Source organism: Charadrius vociferus, unplaced genomic scaffold (genome assembly GCF_000708025.1).
Source record: "Charadrius vociferus isolate BGI_N301 unplaced genomic scaffold, ASM70802v2 scaffold104, whole genome shotgun sequence".
NCBI classification, from domain to species: Eukaryota; Metazoa; Chordata; class Aves; order Charadriiformes; family Charadriidae; genus Charadrius; species Charadrius vociferus.
Window position 1 is genome coordinate 1,109,921 of NW_009648255.1, and position 14,868 is coordinate 1,124,788.

The 14,868-nt window shown below is 40.9% G+C and overlaps 1 protein-coding gene across 1 annotated transcript in view; it reads left to right on the forward strand.

The window, feature by feature from the left end:
* Nucleotides 1–5,226: 5,226 nt before the first annotated feature.
* The window catches only part of ARHGEF26 (Rho guanine nucleotide exchange factor (GEF) 26), a 200,452-nt gene continuing 190,810 nt past the window's right edge, over nt 5,227–14,868 (forward strand). The window contains exon 1 of the mRNA XM_009884477.1: nt 5,227–5,479. Within this exon, the coding sequence (XP_009882779.1) occupies nt 5,227–5,479 (253 nt within the window). The remainder of the gene's footprint in view (nt 5,480–14,868) is intronic.

Consider the following 14,868-nt stretch of genomic DNA (forward strand, 5'->3'; position numbering starts at 1 on the left):
TGAAAAAAGGAAAGAGCGTTCCAGTCAACAGAGAACACCTCAGCGACCGTCAGTTGTGAGAAAACATTGCTGCCCTTGAAGAAATGCCTGAAAAGCACGAAATGCTATTCACACCTCCGGTTATGGCAAAAACAAAGGTGGCTTATCGGGAAGAATGCGTAGTAGACTAAAATCATGTTGGAGTCAAGAACAGAAAAAAGAAAGGCATTTGTTTTACACATAGGGTTTATTTGGTGTTATACTGAACTTAAGCACACTGTCCTGCTGCTCTAAACATCTCCGAAAGCGTTGAAGGTAGAACTTGAGGACTGCTGCAGAATATTTGGAAGGCTAAATATGGTTGAAATAAAGGACAAAATTCCTAAAAATTATTTCAGTCTATAAATGCCTATTCCAGACAGCTTCATTCTACTAAAATTGCTAGTGAAGACAGCGAGGTGATGGTCAAAGATTTTAGCTATGGACACAGTGAATCAGCCTGCTGGTCTGTATGTTTGACCTCTGACTAACTCTCAAGCAATCGCTCTTGCTAATTCTTCCTTTTCCACTCTTTGTCTCCCTTCACAGCACTGCTGGGGCTGAAGGAGGGCAGCAGAGGCCTCTCACCGTGCCCTCCGCACCCACCATGCCACCTCTGAGTGCCTTCACTGAGCGACAAATAAACGCAGGAAGGCACCTGATCTAATAATGTATGTTAAACAGCATGAAAAGTGGAAGAGGAACTGCCAATGAGTTTAAAATCAATGATTCCTTGGGAAGTGCCATGATGGGATCTGCTCGAGTGGTTTCCTTTGTCAATACGTGTTACGTGGTTGGTAGAGCTGATGGGAACAGCTCAGCAGTAAGGACACCCTCTTGTACCTCTTTTTCCTCCGGTCTCTTTCCTTTTTCAAATGAAAAGTGACTGCCCGAAGATGAGAATATACTGTACTCTCTTCTGGGCCTTTTAATGTGAGCCCGCTCAAGGCAAAAATCACCCGAAACAGCACCAAAGAATTTGACTCTGGATAGATTATTTTTTTTCAATGTGAACAGTTTGTTCAACAAAAAAGTTGGGTTTGGATTTAGTTGAATTAATAGTTTGGCTGGTAATTATTGTTAAAAACTAACATTTAATTTCAATGGTTTTCAATTAGACATTTTGATATTTTCTTTCAGAGACTGAGCTGAATTTAATAGACAATATTATAAAAGTGAAACATTTATTTGCTAGAAACAGAAGCTTGTTTTCTGTTTTTCTGATGAAACTAAGAGGGTTTACTGTGGAGTTTTCTTTGCCTCTAAGTGTTTCCTCCCCATACCTGTGGTGGAACGTACAGAACAGGAGCGCAGGTACCACGTGAGGATGGTTGTCATTCCTGCCTATGAGCGACCACCCTTGCAAAGAGTAGGCATTTTGAGAGTGTGTTATTTAATCTCCTTTTTTATTACTTTATTTTGCAGTACTTTGCAAGCGAGGAACTAAAAGGTAACGCATAATCAGCAAACAGAATCTTGCTGGTTCTTTGGAGGAAGCAGAGAAACCACAATAGAGAATGGCACAAAATCAAAATAATTTTGCAGCTGCCTGTGGATGCACTGAAAGAAGAGAGGTGGTATGGCCAAGATTCACACAGGGAGAGAGTCGCAGGGAATGAGGCAAAAAATTAACACAGTGCGGATCGTTTTGGCAATAAAGTTAAGGAGGGAAAATTTTTGAGAGATGATGTCAAAAAATAAGGGTGGGAATCAGCTAATGCCTGGTTGTAAAAAGGAATGGAGAAAGTGGAGTCATAGCTGATTAAGAGGTGACAAACTCGGGTCAGGAAAAGGGCAGTGGGTGTTAACGGAGAGCTGGCCAGGGTGGGAGAGCAGGAGATGAGCAGAGGCAAAGGAGTGGACAGGGGGTCAGGCTGAGGAGCAATGGGATTTGGGGTCGCAGTTGAATGGAGAACCAGCAATTTGGAGAAGGAAGTAGAAAAGAAGATTAAGAGATAAATCTGGATCCTTCGGGGATCTGAGCAAGAAGTAAAACAAAGTGAAGTCAATTCGAGGAAGTAAAGACATGTGGGAGGCAGAGGAACACATCATGGGGCACTGTGCAACTGCTCCAGCAGCAGAGAGCCACAAGAGCCAAACAGAAACACATTAAAAATTGTATTATTTCCTTCATTTTATTTCATATTAAGTGGAGAAAGGATTCTCAATATTTTTTCCATTTCATTTTACAATATTTTTTTTTTTGGTCCAGATAAATATCCTAAAAGCATAGAGAACAGGATTCTGAAAATGCACTTAAGAGCTCTTACTTTGTGAAGTTACATGTTTTAAGTGTGTGCTGAATGAGACCAAGTTAGGAGGAAGGTGGTTCTCTGGCTTTTTCTGCACAAAACTCTCTTGTGTACCAATCCTGCACGAATTTATGTTAATATTTAAAATATTTGGTTATTAATGTCACTGGTAATGGTGAGTATAGATAAAGCTGTTCTAAGGTCTTTGTAGAACTCGGCCATAAGCATAAGGTGGTGTACGTAGCTGTGCTGCAAGTTCCTGAGGTAGGCAGGCAGGAAGAATGCAAAAAGGTACCCACCAAAAGCTTAAATTTTGTACTGAGTACTTCCCATCAGAGCTCCAGTCAAAGCAATAGGAGATTAAAATGAAAGCAAAAACCCAATCATGAAATTTAATTCATCAAAAATTTGTTTTATGTTTTGAAAAAGCATGATTTTTTTTTTTTTAGGGAAATATACCAGTGGTAGGCAGAAAGGGGGCCGAAAGGGGAAGTAGCTACCAGAAACTTCCAGTGGTTAGCAAAAAAAAGTATGTGTGGGTTTAAGTACAAATATCTATAAAGTTCATCAGGGATAACTCTAAATTGGTGGTGCTTTTTAATCCATAAGGCATGTTAGGTTATTAGACTGCCAACAGTATTTACAGATAACTAGGCCAGAAGCAAGCAACTACCTTAGGTAATAGAAAAAGAAGATTCCCTAATAGGTTGGTTAATTATGACAAAAATGGTCAGGCATTAAAAAGTGTCAGGGATATTTTCACGTTTCTTTTCAATATCAAGATTGTAATAAGATCAGCTGTCCTGCCGCTTACCCCCTGGTGAACCTAGCAGTGATTCCTCCAAAGTTAATGGAGTTTGACTCTTGAAATCTGCATAAACTGAATAATAACTGAAAACTCGTTCTGTGGCTTGAGGTTTAAGTTTATATTGCTGTTAGCGTTTATTTAATGTCCAGAAGTAGAAGCAATTATGGCCCCAGCTTTGAAAAGCACAGTGTTTAAGGGCCTGATTCTGTAGACATGCATACATCTGTTTGGTTATTGGGTCCACTACCTTAAGGCCTGATTCTAATCTATGTGTTAATGCAACTTTTGCAACACTGTCACGTTTATTTATTTATCTTTGGGCCAAGCAATTACTGTTAGAAGTAACACAGCTGTCAGCTAAGTTATTTACAATTATACAGCGCCCTGGCGGATTTCACAGCTATGCCTCCATGCTCGGTGCAGTCGGTACAGAATTCACAGAATTCACAGAATTCACAGTATTGTTAGGGTTGGAAGGGACCTCTGGAGATCATCTAGTCCAACCCCCCTGCCAGAGCAGGGTCACCTACAGCACGTTACACAGGACAGCGTCCAGGCGGGTTTTGAATGTCTCCAGAGTGGGAGACTCCCCCACCTCTCTGGGCAGCCTGTTCCAGTGCTCCACTACCCTCAAAGTAAAGAAGTTCCTTCTCATGTTAAGATGGAACTTCCTATGTTCAAGTTTATGCCCATTACCCCTCGTCCTATCACTGGGCGCCACTGAAAAAAGACTACTCCCATCCCCCTGGCATCCTCCCATTAAGTATTTGTATGTATTAATAAGATCCCGGTATGCGCAGGAAATAGGGTTTCTTCAGATTTCTTTCTGGCAAGAGTGTCTGAAGCCCGAAGCACGTCCGTGTTCTGTTTCGGGACCTCGCATCATAGACCGTGCTCCAGCGGACAACGCAGGTCACTGGGACAGCCCTCGGGCAGGGTGCCACTAACGATGTCCAGGTGCCACTAACGATGTGCGCACACAGGAACTCCCGACAGCCAATTCTGCGCCATCGCTGGGGGCAATCGGACTGAGGAAACAGAGGTTGGAGGAAGTTGTTACTGTAAAGCCCGTGATAGCCAAAACATTTGTTTTAGTGCAATTAAGATAAACTAGCAGCAATAAAATTAACGAACCTGTGGTGATCTAATGAGGAAAAGTGCGAAGACCTGACTAATACAAAATGGAAATTGCATGTTTTGTGAAGAGCAGTTGCCACTTCCAGACTGTGTGCGTTCTAGTCGTCCGTATATTTATTAGTAGACCGCCACTATAAAATGCTGTGGTTTATTCCTTGTGTTAGCCTTATCTTTGTGGAAGGAAGGCTGCCGTTTTCAGCCTGGGGCAGGATCCACCCTCACTTCCCATCCGTCCTCTTCGCTACAGACAGACCAATACATAAGGAGATTCCTATCCGGGAAAGAGAAAAGATAGCTACAAAAATCTGACCTCCCCTTTTAATCTTAAATATATTCATTATCCATTTGTCAGCATACCCCAGTTTGTATGCTGTGTTAGTTCCCGTTCAAGGCGTACACGTGGTACTTAAGACAGCTAGGCTGTAATTTGTGTTTACACAAGAAAATTGACCTGAGGGGTTGCTGTGGCATAATTTAATTGCAACATCGGTGCTGGGATAACCTCACCCCTCTCTGCACACGCTCCCGCGCTTGAGCAAATTACCCCTTTTGTGTAATTAATGAAAGTTAACTGTTTACCAGCGTAAGTACAGGTAAACTATGTAGTGTGGTTTGTCAGATTTACTAGAGGAGAAAAGTTTTAAAAACCAGATGAAAATCCAAATAAAATTTGAGATGGCAATGGAACGGAACACAATCATCTTCGTGTTTGTGAATTTTAGTTTATCTTATATATATGGTATTACAAACTGAAGTTGAGGAGGACGAATGACCTTTATTCAGGCAGATATTTGTGACTATGCTGTCACAGCACCCTGTCCAACACCAGCCAGGGCTTGCTCGCTCTGGGTATGGCACCACTCAGAGACACATGTAAACAGCTGGTTAGTCCTTAGCAACATTTCCTGCTCACTGATAACATTTTTAATGCAGCCAGATACTTGTACGCGGTTTTGGGTTTCATTCTGGGGACGAATACAAAGCCCGCGCCCCTGCCCGCCGAAACCCGTCATGGCGCCGGCGGGCGGCAGAGCTTGCAGCAGGGGGCGGGAGGACACGAGAATAGCTGGTTCTGATTGGCTCGGGTTCCCGCGGCGACTGGCGATTGGTGCTCGCGGCCGCCCTTCTGGAGGCTTCGGCTCTAGCGCTGAGGGGAGGGTGGTGTCCGGCCCGGGATGGCGGCAGGAGGCTGCCGTGGGAATGAATGGATACCCTGCTCGTGTGAGGCAGACCTCCCTGCACAGCCCTGTGCTCGCTGCAAAGAGTGAGCCTGGTTCAAGCACGGCTGCCCGGCTCCTCTCCTCATCCACGGGCGCCTTCATTTTCAGGCTTAAGAACAGAGACAAAACATGCCGGTTCCAACAGTTGGATTTTTTTTTGCCACTGAATTGTCACAAAAAGTAGATGAGCTATGAGGGTTGTTACTCCTCTTCAGGTAACGATAATCCTGGTTGTGAATACCTCTGTTGGCTTCTTTATGCTGAGGGGTTATCCACTGTCCTGCAGCACACTGAAAATTGGTATTTCAGTGACAGCTTAAAAAACATGGGGTTTTGTATCCAGTAACTAACAGGGTGACTGCTATTCTGTAGGACTATCTTCATATTTTATTCATTAATCTCAATTTTTTTTGATTTAAATTTGTGTCAGTTATAGGAGAAAGATGCTGTAATTATTTTGTATAAATTACACAATTTATAGATAGCATTGGGACCTGGGGTTCTTCTCATAAGCATCATTTGAATTACAACAGCAGTCCCTGATAGCTGTAGCTCTTGATAAGAGAATTTGGGACCTTACTATGAAATTTAGGTCCAGCTTTCCATAAAACGTGAGAGTTCTGATTTTTGGACCAGGGAAATGAGTGGGAACCTAACAGCCCAGGCTGCTTCTTTCTCATCTCGGGATGACTGAGGCTATGCAAGCATCCTTATCCAGATCCAGGGCAGGTAAAGATGTTTTCGTCCCCAGCTGCTTCCTGTGGTGGTTACTTTGTCTAAAACATCACTGGGCTTCAGCTGGCATTAGTTTGCTGAATCTGCAGCAGTGCAAATCAGCCAAATGTTGCTACGTGTATCCTGTTAAAATAATGTTGCTTTAAATGATACCATCAAAGCTGCCTTGGGAGCAGGAGCATGGTGATGAACCTCACTGAGCAGTTACATGTTGAAGTGCTGCTGCTGTTTGCTGGGTAACAGGCTTTTGGTTACCAGATACCCCTGGAGAAATAGATCGCTTTTGGGAAAGACTCCTCATGTGAAGAAAGGGTGCTGGATGCTTGTTCCCTCCCTGGTCTGTGTGTTTGTTTGTTTTGTATGTTGGCCAACTCAAGAATGTATATTTATCTGTCATTCAAAATAATTCTGTAATCGATGCAATTTTAGCTGTATTCCTTTTGCAGAAAAAGCGTTTAACATAAACACATCAACAGCAGAAGTAACATAAAAGGATTAAGCTTTCTTGCTCACGGTTTCTAATTATTTTGGAAAGTAGAAACTCTAGGAAATAGCTGACTCTTCTTAGTGACTGTGAGAAATTTGGACTCTTTAGGATCTGCATGGCTTTACCTTTTTTCCTAGTAGTCTTGGCTGCAGGTAGTCTGGAAGGTGTACGGTCACTTCAATCACTGCAGTACTTCAGTTGAACTCACGTCCCTGGACATGCCAGTTTGGTGCAACTTTTCCTTCTATTTTGTTTCTTTGCTGTTCTTTGCATTTTTTACATTTATCTTCTGAGATATTCCACAAAGCAATATGTGAAATTAGGCTATTACAGTGAATTACAGGGAATGTTGAAGAAAATATTGGAAGCATTTCTGGGATACTTTTTTTTTTTTTTAATATCAGAACTTTCACTGGAAACAGGAGTTATGCTTACTCAGCCACGAGATCCAAAACTGTGTGATTTTGCCTCAAAACAATTAATACTAAATATCTTGAAATGGAGATAATATATTGCCTGGGAGCAACATTAATCCTAAGCAAAAGAAATAGTCTGGGTACTTGCTATAAGAATTCAAAATAAATGGAACGAAGAGGCTATGTCCATTTAAATCTTTTGCTAGGAATCGTTTGCTTCCATCTACAACACAACACGCCTGAAGAACTCTGTGCTGCTTACACAGTATAAATATAAGCATTTTGGCAAAGAGGCCAGTCACCAGCAATTAACACTCTCTTGTTTATCTTTTGTGCATTTTGCTCACAGCTTTAACAATCAGATAAAGAGGGAAACAAGACTATATAAAAATGTGCATTCCATTTACCGACTAAAAGTCCTCACTGCTATTATTGCTTTACTGTTACTATGCAGAGTCCTGGCTTTGATTTCTTCAGTCTGCTGTAGCAAAAAATAATAGTATTGTAATAACACAAAAGACCTTGTAGGACTTGAATAACTAATTATAATTCTGTTGGAAATCATACTGTATTTACAATATCATACCACATATTTACTGCTTCTACTTCAGAGTGCAATACTTGATGAATTTTTAAAATGTATTTATTTAAATTTCGTCAAATGACAATTGTGGATGCTTCTGTGTACATTTCTGATGACTTCCAAAGCTAACTGCACTCTCAACTCCACCACAGTTTTTGTATTTCCCCTTCTGCAGTCTAATTTACTGAGTGGCTTTCCACTATAGAAAAATAAGTAAGTTTAAGGAGTGTATGAAAAAAGCAAACTCCAAATAAGGTAAATTAAGTTGTGGAGACATATTAACTTCACCATAAGGTATAACTCTTTCAAAGTTCTCTTCAGGAGTTTTTGTAAATGGGCTCTTTTCACAGAATTGCTGTTGGGAATAAAACTGAGTGAGACTGAGATCAGGCTTCATATTCGCTTAAGTTAGGCTACTGTGGAGACGTTAGAGCTTAGTGCCGCGTGCCATTCATCTTCTCCTGCTGGTAGCTTGCTCTAGTGGCTCTCAGTTGCAGAACAGAAAACACTAGTATTATTAATGCAAGTGAACTTGGCAGTCGTGAGAACAACTGAATTGTTTGATCATCATTTACGCTGTATACTCTTCCCATGTTTCTCTAGTATTGGGCACTGAAAAGAAGAGAAACAACTAAGATGTGAAGTTGAAGGGGAAGGAAGAGAAACTCTTGTTCTGAAGAGGTTTTTTGTTGTTTTAAGTTGTTACGCACTGGCATAGTGCTGTAGTGTTTGTGCTGTAAATGCTGCAGGAAACTATTCAAACTTAAAAGCGAAACTTCTTAATGATTGCTTGGAAACATAAAACCCACAACTAATATAAAACCATTCAATGAATGTCAGACCTGTGCTTTTTGTCAGCCATCTTAAGTGCTTAATTTTTTATGTTTGCAGTAGACCTTATGCAACAAAATGTAAAAGCTGTGCTGGATCACGATCTGTTACATTTATACCATTATTCTATTTAATATCATTTACTTAATAGAATAAAATTATCCCCCTCCCAAAGTCTTATCTGCTTAGAAAGGAATAAAATAACAGAATGTTTAAACATGGATTCTGAAGTACGTAGCAAAGATTTTATTCCTTGTGTGTTGATGTCTGAGTACAATCTGAATCTTTTTCTGTGAAGGCTTTAATTGCAAGCTGATAACAGTGACTCCTTTGTGGCAACAGTTATTCAATGGGTCACAATCAAAAAGCAAAGGAATAGAATTATGAAGGAGAGAGACCAACTCCCTCCATGCTGTGTTCCCTCTTCTGCTTTCGGGGCAATTATGACGTGTTTCTGCATTCTAGAATTTAGGGAAAAAGAAGATGGGGGAGGGAAGTTAAACCCTTTAGTAGTTTTGACTCACAAGAAATGTGTTCTTATTCGAAGAGAGTTCTGTCCCTGTTACTATTCAGGAACCAAACAATAACTGTGCTCAGCAGCACTGGAATGAACTGTGGGCTGGCCCGGCAAACGCAGTACCAAATCTATACAGAGGGACATGGGGGGGGGGGTCATGTGTGTCTCATTCTTGCTCATTCCTTGGTAAACTTGAAGGTTCTCTTCTTTGCATGAACGGTCTATACTTTGACCATAGGAACATTTGAAAAGCAGATCATGTCCCTGTGGTCCCAGTGGACTGAGGGAAGGAAGCCCACATGCTTTGCAAACAAACCCAGTGGCACGACTGACCACGCATATGTCAGATTGGTATTAGTATTTTACTGAACTAGCCATGATGATTATTTTTTTAGTTTTGTGATTGTGGTTGGGTAAACAAAAAGGTGCTCATAGCTACCCAAAGACTTGCAAATCCCACTAGTGATTTACATAGCATTGGTGATCTTGGATGACTTAAATTTGATCTTCTTGGTGAGGCTTCTAAACGGCGAGGGATAATCATCTGATCTGTTATTCCAGTTTGATGGTGAGACATTAAAAAAACCAGTTGTTTAGGCTGGTTGCTTTGTTATGGCTGAGGGAATTGTTAACCTGATTCTTCTGACTCGTGCTGGTAGAAATTAGTGCTGTTACTAAATGCTACTGGATGTCTTGTAGCCTTGTGAGTGCAATTATGGACATTTTTTTAATCAAGCAAATTTTCCATGGTCTTGTCTTTTCTAAACTTACTTTATTCTGTTCTTAAGCCTGTTTTAACCTAACCATGTTAAAACCAAGGCTTTAACCAGCCTTGATCTGTTCTATCGTTATCCAGATTCCGAATTTCTTCTAAGCAGCATTACATACCTGAGCATGAGCTAGAAAGGGTGAGCAAGGTGACCTTTTGTTTAAAGCTGGGGAGTCCCTACAGTAGGTGCTAGCCTTCGTCAGTAGGAAATTGGACATTTTATAGAATCATAGCATCGTCTAGGTTGGAAAGATCATTGAGCCCAACCATTAACTCAGGACTGCCAAGTCCACCACTAAACCATGTCCCTCAGCACCATGACTACCCATTTTTTAAATCCCTCCAGGGTTGGTGATTCAACCACTTCCCTGGGCAGCTTGTTCCAATGTTTGATAAACCTTTCTGTTAAGAAATTTTTCCTAGTATCCATCCTAAACCTCCCCTGGTGCAACTTGAGGCTGTTTCCTCTTGTCCTGTCGCTTGTTACTTGGGAGAAAAGACCAACCCCCACCTTGTTACACCTCCTTTTGGGTAGTTGTAGAGAGCAATAAGGTCTCCCCTCAGCCTCCTTTTCTCCAGGCTGAACAACCCCCAGTTCAGTTTCGTTGCCCTTCTCTGGATACGCTCCAGAACCTCAATGTCTTTCATGTTGTGAGAGGCCCGAAACTTAACACAGTATTTGACGTGGGCTCTTACCAGTGGAATGATAGCTGCCCCAGTCCTGCTGGGCATGCTATCCCTGATACAGGCCAGGATGCTGTTGGCCTTCTTGGCCACCTGGGCACACTGCCGGCTCCTATTCAGCCGGCTGTCCACCAACACCCCCAGGTCCTTCTCCACCAGGCACCTTTCCAGCCACTCTGCCCCAGGCCTGTAGTGCTGCATGGGGTTGGTGTGACCCAAGGGCAGGACCCGGCACTTGGCCTTGGTGAGCCTCACCCCATTGGCCTCGGCCCATCGATCCAGCCTGGCCAGATCCCTCTGTAGAGCTCTCTGTACCCTCAAGCAGATCAACACTTCTGCCCAACTTGATGTCGTCTGCAAACTTCATGAGGGTGCACTCGATCCCCTCGTCAAGGTTGTTGATAAAGATATTAAACAGGACCAGCCCCAGTATTGAGCCCTGGGGAACTCTGGTTTTGCTGGTTTATACCAGCGCCCTCGGGCTGGCAGACACTGAATACCCTTTCATCCTTCTGACTTCAAAGTACTGCTCAGAACTTCGCAGAAACAGGCTTTTAGTTAGATCTGTAATTGAAACAGATGTCTTAGACTGACCTACCTCATCTTTTCAAAGTATCTTGGATGTAACCTTACAGCAAATGAATATGTTATTTTCAGGCAGAGCATGGTCTCGTGTATAATTATTGCAGCTCTTTTTAGCTATGTATAAATGCACCTGCCTGCAATTCCATTTGAGAGTTGAATTAAACACTAGCTTATCTCTTGTTACATATATTTTAAAAATATTCAAGGCTTTCAGAGAATTGGAAATGAATTGTTTCATTATAAAGTTTGCCTTAGCATTTTTGACATGGCCTGTAAATTTCATCCTCTTTATCTGAGGAGCTAAGAAAATTGTGATCGAAAAGCTAAAACTAGAGTTAGCCTAGAGGATGTGGTAGGGAATGATAATATAAATACAGTTGCGAAATTCCTAAAAATTCACACACACACAGGTGGGTGAAATCCTCTTTTCTTTGTGTTCTGTCATAACCACTGATGTTCTGGCAGTACAGCTGCCTTGTCGACAAAGGATTTTCAGAGTTAAAAGCATGATCTACTTTATCCTGAGTTAAAAGTCTCTTCTCTATGATAGATTGGTAACCTCTGATTACGAGGTGTTGTGTCAGGGTGTTTGGCCTGGTGCTGGATCTGGCTGGGATGGAGACTCTATGCAGCAGCCTGTATGGTGATATGTTTTGGATTTGTGACAAAAACAGTGTCACCCACCACAGACCTTCACACTTACAGTGAGTGAGACACACACGAGGGCTAATGCTCATGTCACGTGTTGCTAGGAGCAGCTGTCTGAATATTCCAGGATGGACATACAGTGGTTCTATATAAGTTGGTAAAAATGTAAGACAAGCTTGTTACATTAAAACCAGCTGCTTCTCAAAACTTGAATCTGGGGATTTTAAGCTTCTGTGTAGCAAAACATAAAGCTTTTGTTGTTTGGTTTTTTTTTTTTACCATAGGTAAAAAATTTTCTCTTGGAGGCTTTGCAAATCTGCATGTGACTGTTACCTCTGAAGGATGAAGATGTTTTGCAGGAGTTGCTAAGGTGATTTTGTGGAATAGAAATGCACTGGCAATTTGCTGTTAAGTTGTTTACTGGAGAATATGAATGAAATTTCACCACCCACAGCAAGGCAAACGTCCGTGTCTGATATTATTTCAGAAAGGTCTCAGTAGAGAAGAAAATAGCTGTACAAATGCACTATTTGCAGCCCCTCCAAAGATGATAAAATGCAATCTAGATGTGTATAGGGTAGAGGGCAGAACCATTTTAATCTTGTTTTACCTGTTCATCATTTTAACCAGAATGTGAAACATTTTAATTTTTCCTCTTTTTGCTTTGTGGGGTTTTTTTGTTGGTTTTGTTGTGTTGTGGTTGGGGTTTTTTTTTTAATATGTGTATGTGAATGGTTTGACAGGTGTTTATTGGGAATATTTAGTGTTCAAAAGTTGATATTTACACTGAGTCATCACAAATAGCTTTAAAGCTATGAACAAAACCTACTGCTCCCATGCACCTTTCCTCACTTGAAGACGAGAAAGCACTACCAGTCTTGGGGGGAGGGGGGGATGGACGACAAATTCCTTTTTGACTCCAAATATCAGGGCTTCCTTATGCCTAGGATACATTAATTCCAGGTGGAGTATCAGCATGTGCTCAACATTCTGCCTTTTCCTGTGGCCAGTCTGTCATATTTTAGAAGGAAATAAAGTTATGCATCATGGGAAAAAGTTTTGAAGAAGAAATAGTCTGAAAGCCTAGAGCTAATGTAATACAGATCTCAGATCTGTATATTACAGAGGGGCACTTTGGCAGTGACAGTCTGTTTGCCACTGTGACATCTAACTTTCAACTTGGCTCTTCATTTCCTTCTTTAAAATTATTATTTAGGGATGAATTGGCAGCAGATGATTATAGCATGGTTCTTTAGTTTGGTTTTCTGACTTGTCAGAAGGATACAGTTGTCTTATCTATGTAGATCTGTTCACTTAACCTATACTTGTCAACGAAGTGCTGGAGAATTGTGGATTAATTTTTTTGCTTATTTGAGGATAAACTTACCTTGCCTTTGATCTTTATTTTTTTTTAATCCTCCCCCCCTCTGTAGTTTGACATGACAAGGCTGTTGGGTAGTTCACCGGCTGGATCTGATGTGAACGTATCCCGCCAGTGACTTTCAGTGATCTTTAGACCTGATGTGGTCATTTGGCCATAGGTGTGCTGCTGAGAAGGAACCCGAGTGGATGCACTCTGCTGAGAACATACTTTTTCCCTTATACGCTTGTGTATGCAAGAGGTGGCTGAAGGTATCTCGGTTTGCAGGCCTGCAGTCTGACTGACAGCTCATTAAAGTTAATGGAACTGGTCAATTTAATAGGACTTTCAGTCTGGCTTCTCATGAATATTTATGAACACACATACTTTTTTGTAACTTAGTGTTGATTTTTATTAACCAAAAAGACCTGACTCCAAATAAAAATATTCAAAATAAACAGCATAAAATATTCACTACCTTTTGCACAGTAAGTCTGAGCTATCTGAAAATCTGTCAGAATTCAGAGACTGCCTGAATCTTTTGAGTCTACCCTGAAATCATTGTCACATTTACCCTTATCTACAGCCACTGTAATTAAAATACATTCCCAAATCTTCTGTATTCTTTTCCATTTCCTTTCATATTCTCTTAGTTTGTCTTTCTGTATTATTCTTATTTTTTATGCAACTTTGAAAGACAAAAGCATTCTCAAGTTTAAGCCTTGACTTTTGAGACATCAGATTGACTTCCCCCAGTATTCTGGGCACAACAGTAATATTTAGAGTTTTAATAAAGAGGTGAAGAAAGGGAAATAGTAACTTAGTGCTTTTCTGATAAGAATCACAGATTCTGTGACTTTGCAGGTAAGATACTAATAAGCCATTTTACTGTGTAACTTGCCCAGGGTGAAACAATAATATTCATCTGTTAGTATCTTGTGCAAGTCCTTACCAAGAGGACATACAAAGAGGGCAAGGTAGAATTTTACAGTTCCTTGAGTTTCCTTATGTTTACTAAGATTTCATTTTTGTTTTTCCAAGCAGAAGCAGCTTTTGTCTATTTTTTTCTTTTGCCAATGTGAATATAAAAAGCATCAAATCTTGTGTTCTTTGAGTTTCTGTACATGTTGTAAGACCCAGTAGGGTGGAAGAAAAGCTTCTTTAGGCTTAATTGTAGTAGCAGTCAGACTATAGAGCTAAAAGGAATAGCATCGTAAAATGAATGGATTTGCAGTAAATATCAGAACTCTTGAGTTCTTCACTGGAACAAAAGTCCTCCCAAGAGAAGTTTCTCCCAAATTGTGGGCATTTGAATTAAATAAAATACAAAAATTCAAATGTTACTTGGAAAGTTACATTTGTATTCTGCAGAGAGCTTGTAGTAGCTTCTGCATATACACAAGAGTCATTCTGAAGGTAATTTAGCTTTTGTGCTCACATAGTAACTGAAAAACCAGCAATTAACTCCATCTGTTTTCTCCAGAAGAGGCAACATAAATAAGATTTCAAAGGTGCCAAAGTGGGATTGGAAGGAGATTTCCAGTAGTTTTACCTGGCTCTGGTACACTGCTGCCCCAGTCCTTTCAAAGATGTCACTAGAAATGTTTTACTGATAAAAATAGTTCCATATTGCGTGCATTGTTTCCAAGGACTTGTCTGCCATTTTCTGGCACTCTAGCTGAATTTGAATTGTAAAGAGCAGCACAAAAATAAAGCTAAAGAAAACAAGTTCCTTAAAGAACAACAATTCCGTATCCACTGTGGGTTGATTTTTGGGGGTGGTTTTTTTCTTTGCCAGATTTAGACCGGAATCAGTCC